Source organism: Telopea speciosissima, chromosome 6, assembly GCF_018873765.1.
Source record: "Telopea speciosissima isolate NSW1024214 ecotype Mountain lineage chromosome 6, Tspe_v1, whole genome shotgun sequence".
Classification (NCBI taxonomy): Eukaryota; Viridiplantae; Streptophyta; class Magnoliopsida; order Proteales; family Proteaceae; genus Telopea; species Telopea speciosissima.
The window spans coordinates 46,893,412-46,916,939 of record NC_057921.1 but is presented as its reverse complement, the minus strand read 5'-3'; the positions used below and the strand labels follow the sequence as shown (position 1 = coordinate 46,916,939).

Genomic DNA, 23,528 nt, shown 5'->3' with positions numbered 1-23,528 from the left:
TAATCGATTTCTCCCATTCTCTTCTCTTCTTCTTCTTCCTCTTCCTCCCTCTTCTTCTTGCTATAAACTTCTTCTCTTACCAGATTCGATCTACCTTAAAGTTTTAACTTGGTATCAGAGCCAACATCTCTGGTTTGAGAGTCGGCTGAGCTCAGTGATCATCTTCTCCTCTCTTTGGAACCCTATAAATGTAAAGGGGGTTCCATTAGAGGCTGTATATGTGAGATACTATACTCCTTACAGTCTTGGGAGTGGTATTCTCTAAGTTGGAGAGAGTTTAGGAGCTGCTGAGGGTGATTTGAAGCCATTGAAGAAGACTGCCAAGTTACCGCCAGCCTGTGAAGTTTCTTCTTGGTTCTCCTTCTCTTCTCCATATCTTGGCATGAGACCTATTGGAGTTGCATCGTCTAGGGGAGTTGTTTCAGACCCCAAATCTCCTGTTTGTTGAAAGGGAATACTACTTAGCTTCCAGATGTTTTGAAATCTTGGAAACAGACCCTGTTTTTCCGCCAGCCTTGGACTGTCTCAGATTCGATCCTACCTTTGGCAGCTTGGCTGGCCTTGGAACTTGTTGATGAGCACATTTGTGTGAAATCTTAGGGCATAAAGCATACATTTTACCACATTGGACAGAGTTACTCGGTGCTTTCTTATGCTTTTCAGGGTTTAGGTGAATTCTTGTGAAAATGGAGGAGATGATGCTAAGGAAATGTTTTTAAGCTGTTTAGAGGTGTTAATGGCTTGGATGCATAGCCCATTGAGTCAGCTTCACAAAGGTTCAAACAGCACTTGATTCCGAGTTGAAACGAAGAAGTTATAGCCGTTTTCGTAACGACGATCGAAAATGGTCTGCAGGGGTTTGTTTGTAATTATCAAAAATCGGCCAGGGACAAAGTAAAGCGGAAGTTCGGATTTGAGGGGTTTTAGCACAATAATCAGAAGTTATGCTTGCTGTAGCCGAGAGATTCCATTTGGAAGGCTCTGGATAGTCCAACTTCAACTTGAGATATCTTGGGCTTCCGAACTCCAAATTGGACGAAATTTAGGTCTATGTTGGGTGATTTTTCGCAAGGAACACAATGGTGAGGCCTATATAAGCACCCCATGCTCCACGTTTTTTGAAGGACAGATTTGGCATTTCATTAATTATGAGTGGAATTCTAGTCATCACTGTCTCTCCCCTCCAACTTCTCAAGGGCACTTCTGGAATTCTACTTGGGATAGATTTATTTTGAAAGATATTCTCTCACCTATAGAAAGTTGAAAATCAAAGATGCTTTGATTTTATTGCTTGGAGAAGATATCTACAAAGAAAAAGAAGCACTTGTTAGAATTGGAAGTTTACTTTTCTAGAAATAAAAGGTCTATTTAAACAATCTTCTCTTCTTCTTCTTTCTATTTTTTTCCTTTTTTCTTAGGATTAAAGGCATTGTAAAAGAGGAAGAAGAAGAGAATATTCTCTTTTCTTAGGGAATATTTCTCCTACACTTCCCTCTTCTCTCTTCTCCTCTCTGCCCCCTATAAGTACCCCTTGCCCTCTGGGTTGTAAGAAGTTAGTTTTTTAGTTCAGTTTTTAGCTAGTTTCTAGTTCAATTTTAATTCAGTTTTTAGTGTAATTTTTAGTTCATTCACTTAGTGGAATTTTCTCTTCTTCTCCTATTTTTGGCTTTAGTTCTTAGTTTGATTTCATAAGATTAGTTCTTTCAAATTCTTAATTTTGCTTTCATAAGATTAGTTAATGGTTGTAATAGGATTAGTTTATACTTTAATGTCTTCAATATGGTTGTAATAGTTTTAGTTTAAAGCTTCCTAGTCTAAGCTCCTATGTTGATGACAAGACTTGGAGATTTAGAAGAGGAGGCCATGGTAAGTTCACCAAGTATTCATTCAAGCTTCTTCAATTAATCCAGTTCAAGCACATCTAGGTTTGCATTCTCTAAACTCTCAATCTCATTCTCCCTCTCCTCTATCTCATTCTTTCTTTCTTCTTCTTCTTCTCCCTCTATTTCTTTTATTTCTTTTTTTTATGTGGTTATTTTGTTTATGTGGTTGTGGATGTGTGGCTGCACTTTCATTACTTTCAATTTGCGTTAGTTTTATATTTTGTTTTTATTCCTTCCAATTTGCGTTAGTTTGATAGGTTAGATGCTCATGTGTTAGGACGACAATTTAATCCCTTAATTTTGTTAGATGCTTATGAGTTAGGATGCATTAATTCTCATTAGTTCAGTTAGTTTAATTTAACACTTTAATCTGGTTCACTTTGCATTACTTTTAAGTTAGTTAAATAGAGTGGCGTATATCTCCTCGTGTTCGACCCGTAACTACGATTGACCCGTACGATTGCGGTAATTTTTTAACTCAAACACTTATCCCATTTATGTCGTATGGGAGTGCATTTTTGAAGCCCTAAGAGCCTGCTCTTGAAGGAAGAGGATCAGAGGACTGCTACTGATTTTTCCTTGCAGCTATACAGGTATCGGCTGCTCTGTTTTTTTGCCTTCTTTGAGGCTTGCTGTATTGGATGACTGAATGTGATTGAGAATGGAATGCTTTGCATCTTGATGCACTTATTGGGTGTTATGAACTAAAGGTTCTTGGCTGCTAGAAGAATTTGGTTTGAGTTATGCAATTGTTTTGCTCTTTATATGCTTACTGTTTCTTAGGCTTGGTCTCAGCCTAGTGGTTTGGTTGATTGAGTACCATTTGTGTATTGTTTTTTCTTCCTTGGTTGGGTTGAGTATATTCCCCACTTGCGCAAACAACTTATCTTGATTGTTGAAGTGTTTGCATATTATATCCACTGTGTCTGGACAAGATTCTGAGGTCAGTGGACCAATTACAGCCGGCAGCCCAAGTGGTGATTTCTCAACCATGGCTTCCTTTGATAACCCCAACACCCAAATCTTGGTTGTGAAGTTGGACAATACCAACTATTTGGATTGGTCCCGTTCTGTGAAATTGTCCCTACGCAGTAGGGGAAAGTTGGGGTACGTAACTGGGTCTATCACAGCTCCTGCTACAACCGATCCAGGCTATCTCAAGTGGGAGACTGAGAACTCCACTATGATGACTTGGCTGATATTCTCCATGAAACCTGAGATAGGTCGGAGATTTATGAGTAAGGAGACTGCAAAAGATATTTGGGATAGTGTATCCAGAGTTTTTGATAGAGTTGGAGATTCAACAAAAGTGTATCAAATTCTCCAAAAGATCATTCATATGAAACAGGGGGATAGGAGTATATCTGAGTACTACAACTTTATTATTAGCTTGTGGGAGGAATATGATCACTATAACAATCTCCAGCTATCCAATTCTGATGATCAGGCAAAGGTCTACAGGAGTCAAGAAAAGGAAAGGATCCTTATTTTGCTTGGTGGTCTCAACCCCGAATATGAGCCTCTTCGCCTGCAAATCATAGGGAGATCTCCCTTTCCATCTCTGGATGATGTGCGCAGTTATTTGCAAAGGGAGGAAACCCGGAGGACCACAATGGATATTGTACCATCAACAGAGAGGTCTGCTCTTGTTTCTAGTTCCCACAGAGACTGGAAGAGTGGGGGGAAAGGCCAAGGGCCATCTCGTGGCGATCACCGTGAGAGATACAAATGTGACCAGCGTGGCAAGTTTGGACATACCAAGGACCGGTGTTGGGATCTTCATGGGCAGCCCCCTGGTATGCGTGGTGGTTCATCTAGTGCCCGTGGAGCCAAGCGAGGGGGAGCTAAGGCTCACTCTGTGACATCCGAGTCCGAGCCACCTGGACCGCAGCCGACTCCTGATTCCCTCTCATAGGATGATATTGCAGCCCTACATCGGTTGATGTCTCACCTAGGAGGGTCAGCTATTGGTTCTACCTCTGGAGGGTCTACTACTTCAGCCTTAGCTCTGCAGGTCTCATCTGCTACCCCTACTGCACCCACCTGGATTATTGACTCTGGAGCCTCTGATCACATAATTGGTATGTCCCAGTACTATCATTCCTATTCCATTTGCTCTGGCCGGGACAAGGGAAGGGTTGCTGATGGTTCCCTTTCCTCTGTCTCTGGTAAGGGTAATGTGCGGGTTACTCCTTCTATTTCCCTTGAGTCTGTCCTTCATGTTCCCGACTTTGCTACTAACCTATTATCAGTGAGTCATCTAACCAAATCCTTACATTGTTATGTCACTTTCTTTCTTTCTTATTGTGTTTTTCAGGATTTGGAGACAAAGAGGGTTATTGGCAGTGGGACTGAGAAAGGAGGACTCTATCTTCTTAAGCCACGATTACCTGCTCAATCTACTGCTGCAGCTTATGTTTGTGGTCGGAATGACCGTAGTACTTTGGAGTCTATTATGCTTTGGCATCAGCGTTTGGGTCATCCCTCTTTTGTTGTTATGAGGAGATAGTTACCCCACTTGTTTACTTCTTTTCCTGCATCTTATGTTTTTCAGTGTGAATCTTGTATTTTTGCTAAACATTGTCACACATCTTATCCTTATCGTGGTAATAGATCTACTGCACCTTTTTCCCTTGTTCATACTGATGTTTGGGGGCCTTCTCCTACTATTTCTTTATCTGGATTTCGTTATTTTGTTTCCTTTGTGGACAACTATTCTCGGTCTACTTGGACCGTTTTGTTGAAACAAAAGAGTGATGTTTGTGATGCTTTTAAGGATTTTTATCAACTTATCAGTACTCAGTTTGGTACTCACATCAAAATTGTTAGATCTGATAAGGGGGGTGAGTACATGTATGGGGGGCTCCAACAGTTCTTTTCTGATAATGGCATCATCCATCAACTGGCTTGTGTTGACACCCACAGCAAAATGGGGTGGCTGAACGCAAAAACCACCATTTGCTGGAAATCACCAGGGGTCTTCTCTTTGGCATGCACGTGCCTAAGACCTTCTGGTCTGATGCACTTCTTACCGCTGCCTTTCTTATTAATCGGATGCCAACTCCACTCCTTGGCTCCAAATCCCCCCTGGCTCTTCTTTCTCCTCAATCCTCAGTCTTTCCCTTGTCTCCAAGAATCTTTGGTTGTGTTTGTTATGTACATGCCAACAAATCAGCCCGCACCAAACTTGATCCCAAAGCTCTCAAGTGCATCTTCTTGGGCTACTCTGATTCCACCAAAGGGTATGAGTGCTACCATCCTCCTTCCCGAAGGCAATTTCTCTCCAAAGATGTCACCTTCTTTGAGTCTATTCCTTTTTTTTCTTCTTCCCCTCGCCATTCTGTTCAGGGGGAGAGTACTAGCAGTGAACAGAATGCGGATGTCATTCCATTCCTATCTCCCTTGCCTACAACCTCAACTTCCCCATTCCTATTTGATATTGGAAAGTACAAAGAAGTGGATGTTGTTGATATTGATGCTAGCAGGGAAACAGAATACAAGGGTATGAGATTCAAAGAAGATGGTGTATTCACAAGAGGTGAATCCTTGTTGAATGGAAAAGGGAAGCAACAATGGTATAAGCAACCCTGCCAAAATCCCTCTTTGGATCCACATCCTCAGTTTCATTCTCCTTACTCAGGTAATTCCTCTCCTTCTGAACTAGATCTTCCCATTGCTATGAGAAAGAGGATGAGAACCTGTACTAACCCCATAGCCCAGTTTGTTTCCTATGACTCCATTTCTCCTACAGGTGTTGCTTTTTCCACTGCTCTTGAGTCTTCTTCCATTCCCAAAAATGTCACAGAGGCCTTATCCAATGCAAGCAAGGACTGAGGAAATGGTGGCTCTAGAGAAGAACAATACTTGGACACTTGTTGATCTTCCCAGGGGGGAGAACTCCAGTTGGATGCAGATGGGTTTATACAATCAAGTATAGATCCGATGGTACAGTGGAAAGGTACAAAGCTCGGCTAGTTGCAAAAGGGTATAGTCAGGTGTATGGCATTGACTACTAGGAGACTTTTGCCCCTGTAGCCAAGCATAACTCCATCAGGGTTCTTCTTCCAGTAGCTGCCAATAAAGATTGGCCAATGTACCAATTAGATGTGAAGAATGCATTTCTTCATGGAGATTTAGCAAAAGTAGTATACATGCAGCCTCCACCTTGTTTTAAGTGTCCCTCAGCTGAAGGGAAAGTGTGTTTGTTGAAGAAAGCCCTCTATGACCTAAAGCAGTCTCCTAAGGCTTGGTTTGAGAGATTTCGACAAGCCATTATGAAGAATGGGTATTACCAGAGTCAAGCTGACCACACCTTGTTTATCAAGAGAGGTAATGGTATAGTTACAGCCCTCATTGTCTATGTTGATGACATTGTGGTGACTGGGAATGATGTTGTTGAGATAAATAGATTAAAGTCTTATCTGGCTATACAATTTGAGATCAAAGACCTTGGACTCTTGAAATACTTCTTGGGTAATGAGGTATCTAGATCAAGGAAAGGGATCAACATTTGCCAAAGGAAATTTGTCTTGGATCTTCTGAAAGAGACAGGGATGATGGGGTGCAAACCAGCTACTTCCCCCATTGATCCGAATCATAAACTTGGTGATGAATGTGGTTCTTCTCTTATAGATGCAAGCAAGTACCAAAGGTTAGTTGGGAAACTAATCTATCTCTCCTTGACTCGACCAGACATCTCTTATGCAGTTGGAGTAGTGAGTCAGTTCATGCATGCTCCCAGGAGTGGACATCTGGATGCAATGTATCGCATCATTAGATACTTGAAATCTTGTCCAGAAAAAGGTCTTCTATTTGCCAGGCAAGACCATTTGCAGATTGAAGGCTACACAGATGCTGATTGGGCTGGTTCAGTCTCTGACAGGAGATCTACTTCTGGGTATTGTACCTTAGTGGGTGGTAATCTAGTTACCTGGAGGAGCAAGAAACAACCAGTTGTTGCTCAATCCAATGCTGAGACCGAGTTTAGGGCCATGGCCCATGGAGTATGTGAGCTCATATGGCTGAAAAGACTTCTTCAAGACTTGAGCTTTGAAACTGAAGGGCCAATGAGACTTTATTGTGACAACAAAGCTGCCATAAGCATTGCCCATAATCCGGTTCAACATGATCGAACCAAGCATATTGAGGTTGATCGTCACTTCATCAAAGAGAAGTTGGACTCTGGGAGCATTTGTACTCCCTTTGTGAAGACAGGTGATCAAGTAGCAGATATCTTCACCAAGGGTCTCTCTCCTAGTCTATTTAGTACTCTATTGTGCAAGCTGGGAATGTATGACATTTATTCTCCAGCTTGAGGGGGAGTGTTAGAGTTGTTAGAATATCTTATATAGGGGTAGTTCTGTCACTGTCTAGTTATAAGACATGACTAACTTGTATTTTTACGTTCTTTATTTCCCTTTACCTCCCTAGGGAAGCTTGTGTAATTTGGAAGACTTAATTAATGAAGCTAATATGTGTGTTGAGAATCACTCAACACACATAATCGATTTCTCCCATTCTCTTCTCTTCTTCTTCTTCCTCCCTCTTCATCTTGCTGTAAACTTCTTCTCTTACCAGATTCGATCTACCTTTAAGTTTTAACTTAATTAGGGTTTCTTTGAAGTTTCGGGCTAAAATACGGCCATTTGACCACCAAAATGGTCAAACAAAACATGCAGCCTAAATGGTATAGATCTGACCGAAACCCAAAATATTTTGGTTTCGACCAGGGTCGAAATCAAAATCTCGAACTATGTACAATTGCACACAATAGAGAGAAGAATTTATTGGAAGGATAGCAATAAAACTTTTTTTCCATCCAATTGATGATATATCTTCATTGAGAAGTGGAAGCAAAAAACAATAGCTTTCTACATACAAGCAATGGTTAGTTAGCAAAACCAACTGTCAACATGGTTCAAAATGGTGGACCGTTCTGATAAGGGCCAACAACATTATACCTACGGATTACATGTTATTAAATTGTAGCATACAGTTTGCAATTTTATTTTTACTGGAACTACATACAACATACACCTCGCATGTTACATAATACAGTGTCCATGACTCCATGATGCTTTGACGAGAAAAAGAATGAGATTCATAATGTTATGAAGACACACCTATCAAGGGCCATATTTCTTGATTGACCAGATCCTAGGCAAAGCACAACAAGCCATTTGTCAACAACCTTAGTTCCTTTGTGGAAAATGTTCACATCAATAGTGTGCATTTTAATGGCAGCACTTGAGCTACTAAAAAGCCTTGATATCTGAAACTTTCTCCACTTCTTGTCTGAAAAAGGATTCCTCATAACAGCAGATGATGGATCAATAAAAAATGAATAATCCTGACAAGGGTGCTTATTTCCTTCCTCCCATGTTGAAAGTGATACCTGAAACAGATCCAACATTTTGAAGAGCAGTGTGAAAAATAAAACCATACATTTGTTAATAAAGAAGAAGCACACAAGATTAATGTGACACATCCTGCAGTATGATTAAAAGGATGCAGCATATAAACTTTATATATATATACATATATATAAAGCTTACAAGTCATCAGATATTTGGATTTTGTAACATGGGAATGCTTTTCTTGCCACGTGACAGACATGGGTAGCCATGGGTTGGTCCATGTGGTAAGGAGATCCCACACCCATCTCTTGGGTCAAATTTCAGCCAAAACAAGTATGGTAAGTGGTTGTTTACATGAGGGCTATATTGTCTTTGACTCTTTGTACCACATATCTCATTGTTATAAATAAAGATGGGCTTGTGTCTCATAGAACACAAGTCACAATTCCCAAAGTCATCATGGTCATAGTATAAGATCCCGCCGAGATCTCGAAAATATCTCGGTGTTGTGAAGTCTCGAGACGAGACGGTAGGCGATACAGGATTTGTGCAAGATCTCGACCGAGCTCTTGGTATCTCACCGAGATCTCATGGTACATCTCGATCTCGGTTCAATTCAGGACAAAACCAAGCTATAAAAGGCACCCTCTCGGCGAGATTTCGACCTCAACTCGAAATCTCGCGTCTCACTCTATTGTGAAGGAAAAACACTTCGAGGTGAGGGTTTTGGTGCTTTGTTATGGCAAATCTATTAAAGCATGGAGATTCAAGATTGAAGCTTCAACATCAAGAGAGGGAGCAACATTGCATCTCAAGAACAGTTTTAGGTAAAAAGAAGAGCAGAGGTTGATTCGACAACAACAACAAGGTCGTTTGATGATCCGGGCCAACACTCGTTTCAGTACTAGCTACTCAAATGGGAGGACTCCTTGCACACTTAAACTTGTATTGGTTTAATCTATGTCTCATTCCAAGTTTCTAATAATTATTATCAAACCGTCAAAACATCACCATGTATGATTATGAGTATGACGCCTAATGCTTAAATGGTTTATGATTCGACATTTTTTTAATTTCTAATGCTTAATTTAGTTGTTTTACACCTCTACTTTAAATATATGTGTTCTAAATATTGTCTGAAATAGCCTAGGGTAGAGATCACCTATCCGCAGACTACCAACCTAGAATCCGAAGTCAAAGTACCATTTTGGGTTTGAATTTGTAAAAACTAATGTTTCCATTGTGTTTAGAAGGGCTAAAATAGGGTCGATGTCAAGTTTCAGCACCTATCTTGGCCATATGGCCACTGAAACCCACCACCGAGTCAAGACGGGAAAAAAACACCAACTCGCTGAGATCTCGGCAGAACTCGGTTTTGTGGTCTGGCGAAACCAGGGGCGAAACCGAGACCTAAAACCTTGTTGCTGGTCAATCATTAAGATGTAAGGGGGAAAAGGAAAATAGAAACCCTAGTCTCTATCAAGATAATCTAAATAGATTTATAGTTTGTAGAACAAACAAACTGCATCTAAAACACTGGCACAAATCCAAAATATGCGATCTCCAATTAAGTTTTTCAGGAACATTGCTTATGAACTAGTTACTTAAAACAACAATAAAAAATAAAAAAAACTTCAGTAAAACTGAAGAAATATATATATATATATATATATATATATATTCAGTTTCAGAGCTGAAGAGATGACAGGAAACAAGACCAATCCATTAAACTAGTTGGAATACTAGCAGAAACAGCTAATAAATATTGCATAGATGGGTCCCACTTACCACAATTATTGATATCAAGAAAGCAAGACGCGACAAATTACCATGCATAAAAAAAATTCTGTACCTGCAATACCGACTTAAGGAATAGAAGAGTTGTACTTGAATGCTTCAAAAATCTGTCAAATATCTGCTTTATTCTACTAAAACCATCGTCAAGGCCATCCTTCATGCATTCCAATTGTAGAGGCATCCGGATAATTGTGGTATCTAAGGATGACCATGGCATATTTTGTCCAACAAGCATTGGATTAAATTGATCAGAGAATCTCTCGGTCAAATCAGTACCTGACAAGCACATCAGTGTTCAATAAAAAATTCAAGTCCATAAATCCTGCCATCCTGGTCCTAGTGTCCTACTAGCCGAAAGTAGAGATTCTGGCAAAATGTGGTCTTAAATTTTTGTTCAGTTCCAAAAAACAAAAGTTTAGAGAAATTTTTTTGGGGTGAATAAAAAAATTCATTGCCAAGAGGAGAAAATATACAAGGGGCCCCTAGAAGGGGGGAAAGAGAAACAAACTCAAAAAAACAAATTCAACAATACAAAGCCACACTCGAGCTAGAACAAGTGGGCGAGACCCCAAGAGGCAACAATAAGCCAATTTCTAGGTGAGACCACATCTTGTGGGGGCCATAGACAACTAGCATCTGACATCAAAGAGGATAGAATCCCAAATCTACTGGAAAGATCTGTAATTTGTAGTCCATCTTCTCAGGTTGCGTTCCATCTAAATGAGATATATAGCAGCAGCAAAAGCTAGCTAACCCACATGATCACAGACTGAGATACGACCAAAAGTCATGTCCACCTAGGGCAAGGGTCTTCTTCTCTAAGGCCAACATCTACAAAGGAGACTAGTCCAAATCTTAGAGGAGAGGGGGCAGTCAAAGAAGAGATGGGCAACATCTCAGAGCATTCAAACAAAGGCAGGGAGGAACAGGGATGTGCCTCATAATAAGGAAAGACTACATGGGGAGGCTTGAGAAAGGGCTCGCCATGTAGTGAAGTTGTGGCAGGGGATGTGGTATTTGAACCAAACCAGATTGCACCAAGGAGTAACAGGACCTCGAGCTCAGTTAGGTCTCAGGCCGACTTGGAGCTGAAGAGACCCGAAGAGGAGGCAGTCCAAGAAACAATGTCACCACTACTAGTGGGTCTTCTAGGGATACTCAACATTGCAGACCAGATGGAGGAGAGCTGGGCGGAGGAGGGGCGAGACCAATCATCATGCTGGACAATGTTTGAAACCTTGGCCAACTTGTCAGAGTCCAAGTTGTAGATCGCTCTATCGCCAATTAATTGAAGGACTCTTGGGGATGCTAGTGGTCCAGACACAAACTAGTGGAGGCACCATCATCAATCAAGGAGTCGAGACCTCCATAAGCAAAAGGCCTGAGCTTCAGATTCTTCTCCAGACCCAAACATAGTAAGAGGTCTCGGCCATCTCATCTCAATTTCATCTAGTTTCGAGACGAGATGGGTTTCGATACTGAAATAGTACATTTTCTCGGCCGATATCTCAGAAATCTCGGCAAGATATCACACTGAAGTTTCGTCTTGGGAAAACTGTTACAAACCACATATAAAAAGGTGCATTATTTTGGTCAAAATCTCGACCAGTCTCACTGCTCTCAGTGAGTTTCAACACTGCCTTCCCAAAAACTCTCCATTGGCTCAATTGCCTTATCAAATACAACCCAATCTTGCTTGCATCCATTAAATTTCTTGCTAAACAACATTTGGCACTTGATTTGCTGACAACATCATCATTTGGAGGAGACTGCAACTTGAAGGTAATGCACGATTTAATGTATTTTCATTCCTAATGCTTATTTAGTTTTTTTTACTTGAATTATGTGTTCTAGTACTAATGATTGTATGAGATAGGCCATATCACTGTATATATAAAGCGTAGACTACCAACCATTGGTCCAAAGTCAAACTACAATTTTTTAGTGAGTTTTTTAAACATTTAAGGGTTCCATTATCTTTATAGGGCCTAAAATAGGCTGGACAGCAACTTTCATGGCCTAATTTGGTCATATGGCCACCGAAACCAGGGGCCAAAAAAAAAAAATACACCAACTCAACCGAGATCTCGAATCTTGGTCATCTCGTCTTGGTTTCTGTCGGTCCCCGCAATCGCCCTTCTAGGAGCACTAGACATATAGCTATAGTTCCGACTTCGCCTGCTCCGTGGGGTTCAAATTCCGAGAAGGCCAACCTATTCCTTCAACCGGTATCCCCCATGTGATGGAACAGTTGCGCCCTTCTCTCACCAGTTTCTGTCACGTTTTTCAGCTTGACTCAATATAGTTTGGGTACCTGTCGCCCCTTTCGCAACTCTGACTGCTTCTCCTTTTCCAAGCCCAATGATTAAAATCTCTACTTTCTTTAGTAGGGACCACGAGGGAGCTCTATGATTCCATCAGTTTGTAGGCACATCCCCCAAACTCTATATATCCTTGATCCACCTTCCCGGGATGCAATACAATCTTTAGAAGTTCATATGCACGCATGCATGTGCCATCACCTCATTGGTCTCATGCCCAAAACCGAGACCTCAAACCTTGGACCCGACTCAAAGATAGCTAGTCAGATGGGTACGGATGTGGACGAGTATATGTCATCTCACAAGGGCCGTGTGCATTCATAGAAACCGCAATCTTTTGAGTCTCAAGCTGGCACGGATGATGAGGAAGACTGAGTGGTCGCATTCCAGTGATGGGGGTGATTATGGGGGGGATGTGCAAGAGGTGCCAATTCGATCTTGAGCCAAAGCAAGAGCCGGTGCGCATTACAGGAGAGACTCAGTATACTCATGCCACATAGGATGATTAATGTTGTCCTAGATAGACAAAGGTCTACTAGGAGCCAGGTAAAATCAGAATCTGTAATCTGCTGGCCAATTGGGGCAGAATTGGGGATTTAGGTCAGAATTAGGGCTAGGTTTAGGGTAATGGGGTGGGGTTTTATTTAGTAAAGCTAGGCAGACTTTTAGGAAGCTAACAATGAGGGTTGATTGATGTTTAAGTGGAGAATTAAATATCAGAAGAATTAGGGTTAGGGTTTAGAGGTTTGGGAAATAGGAAAATAGGTGAAATTAGGGTTTAGGATGGGAATTTGGGTCAGGGCTTTAGGTCGAGTGTTCAGGGCAATGAGGGTGAGGTTTGGCTGTGATTTGAATGGTTTTGGATGGCTAGATAGGTCTAGGCAGTATTTTAGGGTTTTGGGTTTTAGTGGGGTTGAGGGGAATTAGGGTTTTTGAGAGGATGGGCCTACGGTTCAGGTCGAGTGGAAGGGTTGCTGAGTAGGAGCTGTGGCTGAAATTTGAAAGTAAACTGATGGGGGAATTGGGCTGAATAGGGAAATTAGGGTTTAATGGAGATCGATGGGGATGGGTTAGGGCTAGGTTGGAGGATTAGAAGAACGAAAGTTGCAGGAAAATTAAATTAACTTACTGGATTTTCAGAGATCCAGTAGCAGCAGCTTGAAGCAACCTGAAGCAGCTTAAAACAGCTTGAAAGCAGAGAAGAGAGTAACAGATGCAAGGAGTCGATTGGAGTCCACCAATCCCTTCACCTTAAGATCCACAAGGCACACTCACTGAAGAGCAGAGTAGCAGCAGCAATGGCATGCAAACATGACTGAAAATTTTTAATCTAAAACTGTGAGGGAGCCTTCCATGATTCTCTTTACTTATAATATGGCCTAAGGCCCAAATCCTAACACAAATTAAATTTCTCGTTCAATTAAATCGTGGAAGGGGTGTTACAATTAATTAAAACTAAAAAATTAAGAGATTCCTAATCTACCAATAAGAAATAACAACCTAATAGCCAATAGGATTATTTCACTTAAATTGAACCAAGGCTGAACCGGTTCAACTTAAGTTACATTTAAACTTGAAAAATAAACTATGGGAAAACTAAAGCTGAAATAAATTAAGTAATAAGCTAAGGCTCCAAATACTAGGCCCTGATCTTAGGGCTTCTTCTTCTTCCTCTTCTTCTTGCGGGTGCTTGGATCTACATCAATGATAACCACGGTGCATGTGCCCACACACGTGCAGGGACTACAAGCTACTCAAGAGGCCCATGTCATGTATTCGTACCACCATCTGAGAAGCAGGATGATACACTGGAATCCATGGACATCAGTGTAAGGAGCTTGACTGAAAGTCTCGAAGGAATGAGTATGGAGGATGGTAGGTATAGGGAGCAGTGGTGTGCACCATCATACGGATATGGGTCATATGGCAGGGGGAGCACCGATTCTGACTATAGTCACTATACTGGGTATGATCATCACCATTACCCTATCTCTGAGTATGAGGGTCACTCACACATGGGTCAGGTTTTGTTGATAGCATCTTCGGGTTCCCAGTCCTCCAGCCATACCTGCCGGTTCCAGTTCCACATGCACTATCCAGTGGCAGTAGCAGTGGCTCCCGCTCGAGTTCTGCACGGTTCAGAAATTTAGGGTACTCCAGGTTAGGGTACCTCCAGTACAATGATGATTCCATCTATAGGCCTGCAGTGGACGACTGCGAGCATTTCAGTACTCGTTCCAATACTAGGTGACTCACTGACATTGTTGATTGTATTTTTTTTATTTTTTTTTTGGGTGAATAGAATAATTCATTACCAAAGAGAAGAAGAAAAACAACAGCCCCGGAAAGAGGGGAAGAAAAAAGAATCAAAAACACAAAAAGACCAAAGCCTCAAACAGGGGAGGCAGAGGATCGAAGAGAGATAGATGGATACCCCAGGAAGCAACAATAATCCTGTTCCTTGGGGTGTCATTACAAATAGAGGGAGCAGCCAAGCAGAGCTTGGCTTTAATTTCAAAAGAAATGGAATCACAAATCTAGGTGAAAGTCCTGGAGTTAGAAGTCCATTTCCTGATATTACGCTCCATCCAAATATAATTGATGACCGCACAAAAAGCCAGCTTGCCAACCGAGTCGCAAAGAGTTGAACCTGCAAAAGTCATGTCCACCCAGATCCATTCTCTGTTGAAAGAGAGAATTCTCCTACTTCTTGACCAGCATTTTGCTAAGATGCTTTTCCAGATGAAGGCGGAGAAAGGGCAAACAAAAAAAAGACGATCAATATCTTCCACCGCATTCCAACACAAGCCACTCAAGGGGGAGACAGCGATCTAGCGATGATGGAGAAAGGACTGTGTTGGAAGGTATTTGTTCACTCTTATAGCCTTATAGATGTCACCCTCTTGACTCTTTGTAACAAATAATGTTTGATGTATGATTTAATTAGTGGTTTATAATTTCATGTCTTTTCACATGCTTGTATGTCTTTTCACATGGCGTCCAGGCTCCTTGGTCGCTTTGGATGCCTTGCCACCAATGGCAGTGTCGCCTTGATTTTTTACCCTCTAAATCGCCATAGTTGCCTTCCCGCCTTGATAACTATGTTTCTAGTACTAAATATTGTATGAGATAGGTCATATCACTGTATAGATACAGTGTATGCTACCAACCATAGATCAAAAGTCAAACTACCATTTTGAGTTGGTTTTTTAAAATTTAAGGGTTCCATTATGTTTATAGGGCCTAAAGTAGGCTATCCTGCAATTAAAGGGAACTGAATAGGTCATATGGCCATCGAAACCAGGGGCAAAAAAAACATCAACTCGGCCGAGTTCTCGGATCTGAGATCTCAGCCGAGACAACTCAGTTTTGATCCTGACCGAAACCAGGCTCGAAACCGAGACCTCGAACCTTGGATCCAAGAAACATGAAAGGTAATAGGAGCCGTCCAAATAGAGTCATTTCAAAGGAGTCTAGAGTAGACCCAATCAACACAAATGCTTTTCTTCTTGGCTGCAATCTTCAAAATCAACTTGAGAATACAAGCAGAGTTGACAACTTTGATGCATCTTAACCCAAGACCCCCCTCATCTTTGGGGAGGCAGACAGAGGCCCAACTAATGGGATGCAGGAATATGGAACAATCTGAGCCTTTTAGGAGAAAGGAACACATAAGAGTTTCAAAACTTTCCTACACAGGTAGGATTGTTTTGATCAAATCGGTCCTCCAATCTTCTTACATCTTCTGGTGTGGTATCCATGGGCTTCCTAAATCCACAATCAAAGCTATGGAATCTCTTTTCTGTGCCTTCCTTTGGAAAGGCCAAGAGTCCTCCAAATTCCTCCATCCGATTAGCTGGGAAGCAATCTACTGCCCCAAAGAAGAAGAGGGTCTTGGTTTGAGAAGAATAAAATATGTTAACATCTCTGGCATCCTTAAGCTGATTAGGAAGTTGGCTGCCAAGAAGAAAAACATTTGGGTCGACTGGGTCTACTCTAGCCTATAGGCTCCTTCGGAATGATTCCATCTGGACTATACCCCTTCTCCATCAGATGCTTCTTGGGCATGGAGGAAATTCTGAATTTCAGGCACCTTGCCTCTAATGTCACTAAATCCCTTTTGATGATGGGGCAAACACACTTCTTTGGTTGGACCATTGGCACCCCCTTGGGGTTCTCATTCACTCGGTCGAAGATAGATCCAGATACAGCTATGGCTATGGTTCCGGATATCCTTATGGCAATGGCTGGGCCCCTTGCCCTTCTTCTTCCCCCTCCTTGCTCATCGTCTGGGAAGCTTTGCCGAATCAATATAAGGCCCAATGGGAGTGGAGATCTTGTTGTTTGAACTGCTTTTATCTCTGGCCAATTTTGCTCCAAGTCTGCTTGGAATCTTATTCACCCATGATTCCCTGGTGAAATTTATTTGGTTCAAGAGGCACATTCCCCACCACAATTTCACTGTCTAGCGGGCCCTTACCCGCTCTCCAAATGCAATCATTCCTCATCCAGAGACTGATTCCTGCCTCTCCCAATTATTGCCTTTGCTGGAACTCCCCTAAAGATGTAGGCCACCTCTTTTTTGCTTGCCCCTTCTACTCCTCTGTCTGGAAAAGGCTGCTAGCCAAATGTTGGTCTCAGAGGAAAAGAATCATGCCCTTTGATAGAGAATGGAATCGGGTGGATATGACCTTTGCTACTAAATCCAGTTGTAACTCAGTGGGTAAGCTTCCTTTCGGTGCTGCCATATACCACATTTGCATGGGACATAACATCAGACGATGGACTAATAAATCCAGATCAATCTAGCAGATTTGGGACTCTATCTCCCTCGACATTAGAAGCAAGCATTCTGATAACTCCACCCGGTGCATTAATACCCCCAAGGAACATGCTTATTGTTGATTCCTTGGGCCTTCCATTCTCTTTGTACCATGCCAGAGTCCCTCCCAATTGAGGGCAGGGCATTTGTTATAGTTTCTTTCTTTCTTTCTCCGCTGCCTCTTAAGGGGAGCTCTTGTATTCTTTCTTCTTTTCTTAATATAATTCTGACTCACCCCAAAAAAAAGGATCTGGAATCCCCAATAACTCCATCAATCGCAGATGGACCTGTTTTCCCAAAAAAAAATTTGGATGAATAAGAAATTCATTACCAAGAAGGAAAAAAGAATTACAGGGCCCTCAAAGGGGAGCAACAAAACAAAAAATAAGGAACCGAAGCCTCAGCTTTGCGGGCTAGGGGAAACAAGGGAGACAGAGGAGAAACCCCAGGAGACAACAATAAGCCTGTTCCTTGGGCTGTCAGTGCAAAAAGATTGAGGGGCTGACGATAACTTCGTCTTAATATCTAAGGAAATGAAATCCCAAATCTGCTGGTAAGATCTAGAATTGGAGGTCCATTTCCTAATATTGCGCTCCATCCAAATGTGGTTCCAGGTAGCACAAAAAGCAAGCTTTCCAACAGTATAACATAAAGAGCGGCCAGCAAAAGTCATGTCGATCCAAATCCATTCCCGGGAGAAAGGAAGAATTCTTCTAGGGGCTGGTCAACATTTTAGCAAGATGCCTTTCCAGATCGCTGTTGCAGTAGGGCACTCAAAGAAAAGGTGATCAGTGTCTTCCATTTGTTCTAGCAGAGGCAGCAAGAGGGGGAGGCAGGGATGTGGCGATGCAGAAGAAAGGCTTGAGTTGGAAGACAATTATTGAAGATCCTCCAAACTGTAAAGCAGTGCCTAGGGATGTGGTGCTTGAACCAAAGAAGCTTTCTCCAAGTGGCCAGAGGTCCCTTGTGCCGAATGATGTCCCAGGTAGATTTTGACGAGAAGAGAGAAGGATTGTTTGGCAACCAATTAACACAGTCCTGACTGCCCAAAGGCCTTCTGATGATGGAGGAGAGGTCATTCTAGATGATGGCAAGGTCCAGAGAGGAAGTAGGAGGGGGGGCCCAGCCGGACTGATCTTGAATGTCAGCCACCAAAGAGAGCCTGTGGAGGCCCGAAGCATAGATGATCCGAGGGGTAATCAGAGGGAGGAGGATCCCCTTTGGGTGCCAGTGATCCAGCCAAAGATAGGAAGAGAGACCATCCCCAATCTGAGATTTGATGACATGGATGATCAAGTGACGGGAGCCTAAGATTTTGCGCCAAACCCAAGAAGAATCAGCCGACAAGGAAGCTGTCCAAATGGAATCATGCCGAAGGGGCCCCGAGTACATCCAGTCTACCCAGATGCTCTTTTCCTTTGAATCAATCTTCTAGATTAACTTGAAGATACCAGCCGAGTTCACATCTTTGATTCTTCTGATGCCCAAGCCTCCTTCATTCTTCGGTAGACACACAGCAGCCCAGGGGAAAGGATGAAGGAATCTGGAAGTATCATTACCCTTCCAAAGGAAAGAAGCCAAAAGAGATTCCAAGGACTTTATAGTGGCACAGCCCGTAGATGCCAGACCAGTAGATATAAGAAGATTCCAAAACTGATCTGATAAGAACCAACTTGCCAGCATAAGAGAGAAGCTTACCTTTCCATAACTGAAGCCTTTTTCCGAATGAGATCAAGCATTGGGGTGCAGTGGTTAGCTGAAAGCCTGGCAGGGATCAAAGGAAGCCCCAAATACTTAACAGGCAGGTGACCTTCTTGGAAACCAGATCTCTCAAGCAAAGGAGCCTTATCCAGCTCAGAAACCCCTGCAAAGAATAAGAGAGACTTTGAAGGGTTGATGCGAAGGCCTGATAGCTCATAGAAGTGCTGCAAGCAAAGCATAATAGACTTCAGAGAGGCGATGGAAGCCTTTGAGAAGATCATCAGGTCATCCGCAAAGGCCAAGTGAGATAAGTTGAGAGCTTTACACTTAGGCATAGGCGCAATAAGCTGTTGATCAATGCAAATTTGGATTTCCCTGGAGCGAGCTTCCAAAGCCAAAGTGAACAAATAAGGGCAGAGAGGGCAGCCTTGTCTAATTCCCACAGAGGCATCAAAGTAACCAGCCGGGCTGCCGTTAACTAGCACAGAAAACTTTGGGGAAGAAATGCAAGCCTGAATCCAGTTGACAAAGATAAAGGGAAATCCCATCTTGGTCATCACCTGACTTATGAAGTCCCACCTTAAAGAATCAAAGGCTTTGTGGATGTCAATCTTCAAGAGAACAGCAGGGGAATGATTTTTCCTCTCAAACCCTCTGACAATGTCATGGCAAATAAGGATGTTGTCCGAGATATGTCTTCAAGGGATGAAAACCGATTGGTTGTCACTGGCAAGAATATCCACAACACTTTTGAGCCACCTAGCAAGGATCTTGGCAATAAATTTGTACAGGAGGTTGCAGAGAGCAATGGGCCTGAAATCATTCATAGCAGATGCACCATCCTTTTTGGGGATGAGGCAGAGGAAAGTGTGATTGATACCTTTGACCTGATAAGGGTTGTAGAAGAAGCTGACAATGGCAGCAATAAGGTCCAACTTGATGATGTCCCAGGCAGCTAAAAAGAAACCCATACTGAAACCATCCGGGCCAGGAGCTCCCGACACCTTGAGAGAGTGGATGGCAGCCACAATCTCATCTTCATTTGGAATGGAGCTCAAAGAGTCAAGGAGAGCAGAGGGGATGAATTTGTTGAGCAGGCCATTCGGGATGGGAGGAGAGGACAACTGAGAGCTGGTGAAGATACCCTTGAAATGCTGAATAGCCAAGTCTTTGATATCTTTAACTGTGGAGACAATAGAACCATCCTGGGCTGTAAGGTGAACAATGGAGTTTGCATTTACTTTGGCCTTCAGAGATCTGTGAAAATAAGCAGAGTTTGAGTCCCCCAGCTCTAACCACTTGATTCTAGATTTCTGCTTCAGAAAGCTCTCTTCTCGAGCTAGTAAGGAAGAGAGCTCAAGAGAAGTATCTTTTTCTTCATCTGCTAAAGCATCATTGCAATGATCCGATTGCAGCTGAATCTGAATAGAGCCAAGTCTGTCCTTGCAGTCCAAAACCTGCTGAGATATGTCGCCAAAAGTAGAGGAATTCCAATCCTTGAGAGCTGCCTTGACATTTTTGAGCTTTCTGGAGAAAGTAATGAGAGGGGAAGAGATAGCAGTGACAGGTTTTTCCCAAGCTTGAATAACTATGGTTAAAAAGGAGGGGTGAGAGGCCCACATGTCGAAGTATTTGAAGGGTTTGGGGCCAAAGGAAGGGAAGGGCTGAATAGCTAGAGAGATGGGGGAGTGGTCTGAAATGTCCGGGTTGTCAAAATTTGCATGAGAAGAAGGGAAGGCTGAAAGCCATTCCTCATTGACCATAACCCTGTCCAGTTTACAAGAGATCCGATTTGAACCTGCTCTTTTGTTGCACACTTGCACCAAGTTAGAGGGAACCCAGTCCATCTAAGATCATTTACACCCATGTCCTCAATACACTCATTAAAAGAGTTAATTGCTTCCAAATCCAACTGATCACCTCCCAGCTTTTCATGACTGAATCTAATCACATTGAAATCTCCTCCCAAGCCCCAAGGGTGAGCCCCAAGCTGTCTAGCAATGGAAAGAAGATCAGACCACAGAGGAATTTGCAAAGAATGGCTATTGAGGGCATAGACCACAGTGAAGAAGAAGGAAAAGTGGCCCAGGCAGTCAGAGAAAGACAGATGGACAAATTGGGAGGAAGAAGACAGTAGAGATAAAGAGATTTTTGTAGGGTCCCAAAGAATCCAGATTCTACCATTTGGGTGGTGGGTGTAATTAGAGAGGAAAGACCATCCAGGAGCAAGAGAAAGCAGAATTTTGGCATGGTTGGGCTATTTGATATGAGTTTCTAAGAGACAACAGAAGTTGGCCCGAGACTGGCGCAGCTTGGAGCGAACAGTAGCTTGCTTAGAAGGGGAGTTCAAGCCCCTGGTGTTCCAAATGAATCCTTGGATCATTTGGAAAGGGAGGGAAGGGGCAGCAATGGCTCACAGAGCCTGAACAAGACCGACCTTGAACGGGTTTCACTGCGGTGGCGCCGGCGGTAGGAGCAGTGGAGGGGGGAAGCAGGAATGTTTAAAGGCAAAAGAGAGCTTGGAAGAAGTGGAGAGAGGAGGGTGGAGTTGTCGGGTGTAGGAAACGAAGTACCAAGTGGGTTGGGAGTTGCGGGTTGGTTTGAGACCCGCGAACCCGAGAGAGAAGTGGATGGGTCACTTAAAGAGAAGGGGCTGAGCCAAGAGGCAGAAGGGGTCAAGCCCGTAGGGAGGATTTGACCAGGGGGGACCACGTGAGTGTCACAAGAGCCAAAAGAGGAGGGGCCCACAGAGGGAAGGCATAAAGCAGTCTTCGTCACCAGAGGCAAAGCTGCCGCAGGGGTACCTTGAGATGAAAGCGAAGGCAGGGGGCCAGTCACGGTTGCAGAGCAAATCGCCAAGGTTGAAGACATCGGATCAGCTGCAGAGGCAGAAGTGCCAGGAGAGTCAGGAAAGGAAGGTTCATGGGTAGAATCTTGCGACATCCTCGATCTGTTTTCCCAAAATTACTACCATCAAACTCAAACTTGTGGGCCATAGTAGGAAGAGGAATTCATTGATGCAGCTTTATGTGCACATGTGGGTCTGAGCTCACTATGGTACTCCATTTTATGGTCACAATTAAAAGAAATGCTAAGAAAGAGCCGACAGTTCAGCAAAAAATGCAGGCTAACTAGAACAATCTCACATATATGCTGATCTAGCCTTCTTCTTACCCTCCCAAAGACTCCAGAGATCAAAGTATTACACTGCAGTATCTTTCTTACTTCAAAGATGTCGACTGTCGAGTATCAAAAACATAATGTCCAAGAATATCCAATGGAAATGCTTAGCAGGGACAAAATAGTCTCAGGAAGTGGGTCTATATCCTCTCAAAAATTCACAACGTATGAACAGGTGAGTTTGACACTTCAGCGCCCCCCCCCCCCCCAAAAAAAAGAAAAAAGAGTTTGTGTCTCAACACAAGTCTACATTGTATCATGTTTTCTTTCAGAGTTAAATAAGTAGACTTATCCCACTTTTAGGGGATTGAAAGCTAAAGAAAGACCAAGGTAAGATGGAAAATCATTTCATAGAACACAACAGTTAAACTTATGTGAACTTGTTCAGCATCGCATCAGTGTTACGGTAATCACAAAACAATTGTGAAGTTAAACTCACAGCAAACTGTGAAGCCATATAGTGAAAATTTATTGTCTGGATTACCAAATTTTATTTTTTAAAAAAAAAAAAAAAGACAAAACGCATCAATTGAAGGGTAAGAACATCATCTACCTGTCAGAGAAAACATTTTGGCAGAGGGGACTGGGTTTGAAGGCAAAGCAAGAGCTAAACCACGAGGGTCGAACATGTAATAGTAGCCACTGGAAACAATTGATAGGAGATCACATATGGAATAACAGCTAAGAAGTCCCAAACCATAGTTTAGTATACTGCCCCGAAGCCTCCAAGGAGGAAGAAGCTGGAGACTGCTTACTTCATCCCTGCTCAAGGTAGCCCCTTCCAGGATAGCTAATAAAGCTGGCCCTTGAAATTCACCTGAACCATGTACAATTCAATGAAAAAAGTTAGATGCATCTCCAGTTCAAAGCTGAAACAGAATTTCATATGACATAGGACCAACCACATCCCAAATATGGGAATAATATGATTAACCCACTTCAGCACTGTGAACTAGGGATTTGACAACTAAAGGGACCTTCATAAATAAATTATATGCTTTAGTGTTGAGTCTATCGTAAAGTTAAGACAATAACTTCAAGGTTGAAAGCTATGGCTCCACAGGAGCTGAAGCTGCACTTGAGCCCAGGACCTCTTCAAGTCTTCAACTTGATAGTAGAAAACATTAGCATTGTGAGACCAAATATGTTAACCATTAAATGAACATTCAAAAAAACTTCATGGTTGAAATCTATGGTCTTATGAGAGCAAGCTGCAACAAAGCCTAGGGACCATTCAATTTGATAGTACAAATTTTTACCACAATGAAACTTAATCTTTTATTAGCTAAACGCGCTTCCAGGCTGGAAATCAAGATTTCAGTGGTCAAGGTAACACTACTTTAGGATATTAATGGCTGAAAAGCTTACTTCTGCAAGAACACAATCTCCCCCCCCCCCCCCCCCTTAAGAGTTAAGAGGGGAGTAAGTGAACTGAAGTTGCAGTCAGCCTGCAAGGGCCAATCATCTA

General features: G+C 42.5%; 1 protein-coding gene across 2 annotated transcripts in view; it reads right to left on the bottom strand.

Annotated features, from left to right (window-relative positions):
* LOC122664791 (sacsin) overlaps nucleotides 1–23,528 on the bottom strand; it is a 160,578-nt gene that overhangs the window by 52,236 nt on the left and 84,814 nt on the right. For both annotated transcript variants that reach the window (XM_043860769.1, XM_043860770.1), the window contains 3 exons: nucleotides 22,614–22,877; nucleotides 10,092–10,312; nucleotides 8,006–8,277 (listed from right to left, as the gene is read on the bottom strand). In XM_043860769.1, coding sequence (XP_043716704.1) covers nucleotides 8,006–8,277; nucleotides 10,092–10,312; nucleotides 22,614–22,877 — 757 coding nt within the window. The remainder of the gene's footprint in view (nucleotides 1–8,005; nucleotides 8,278–10,091; nucleotides 10,313–22,613; nucleotides 22,878–23,528) is intronic.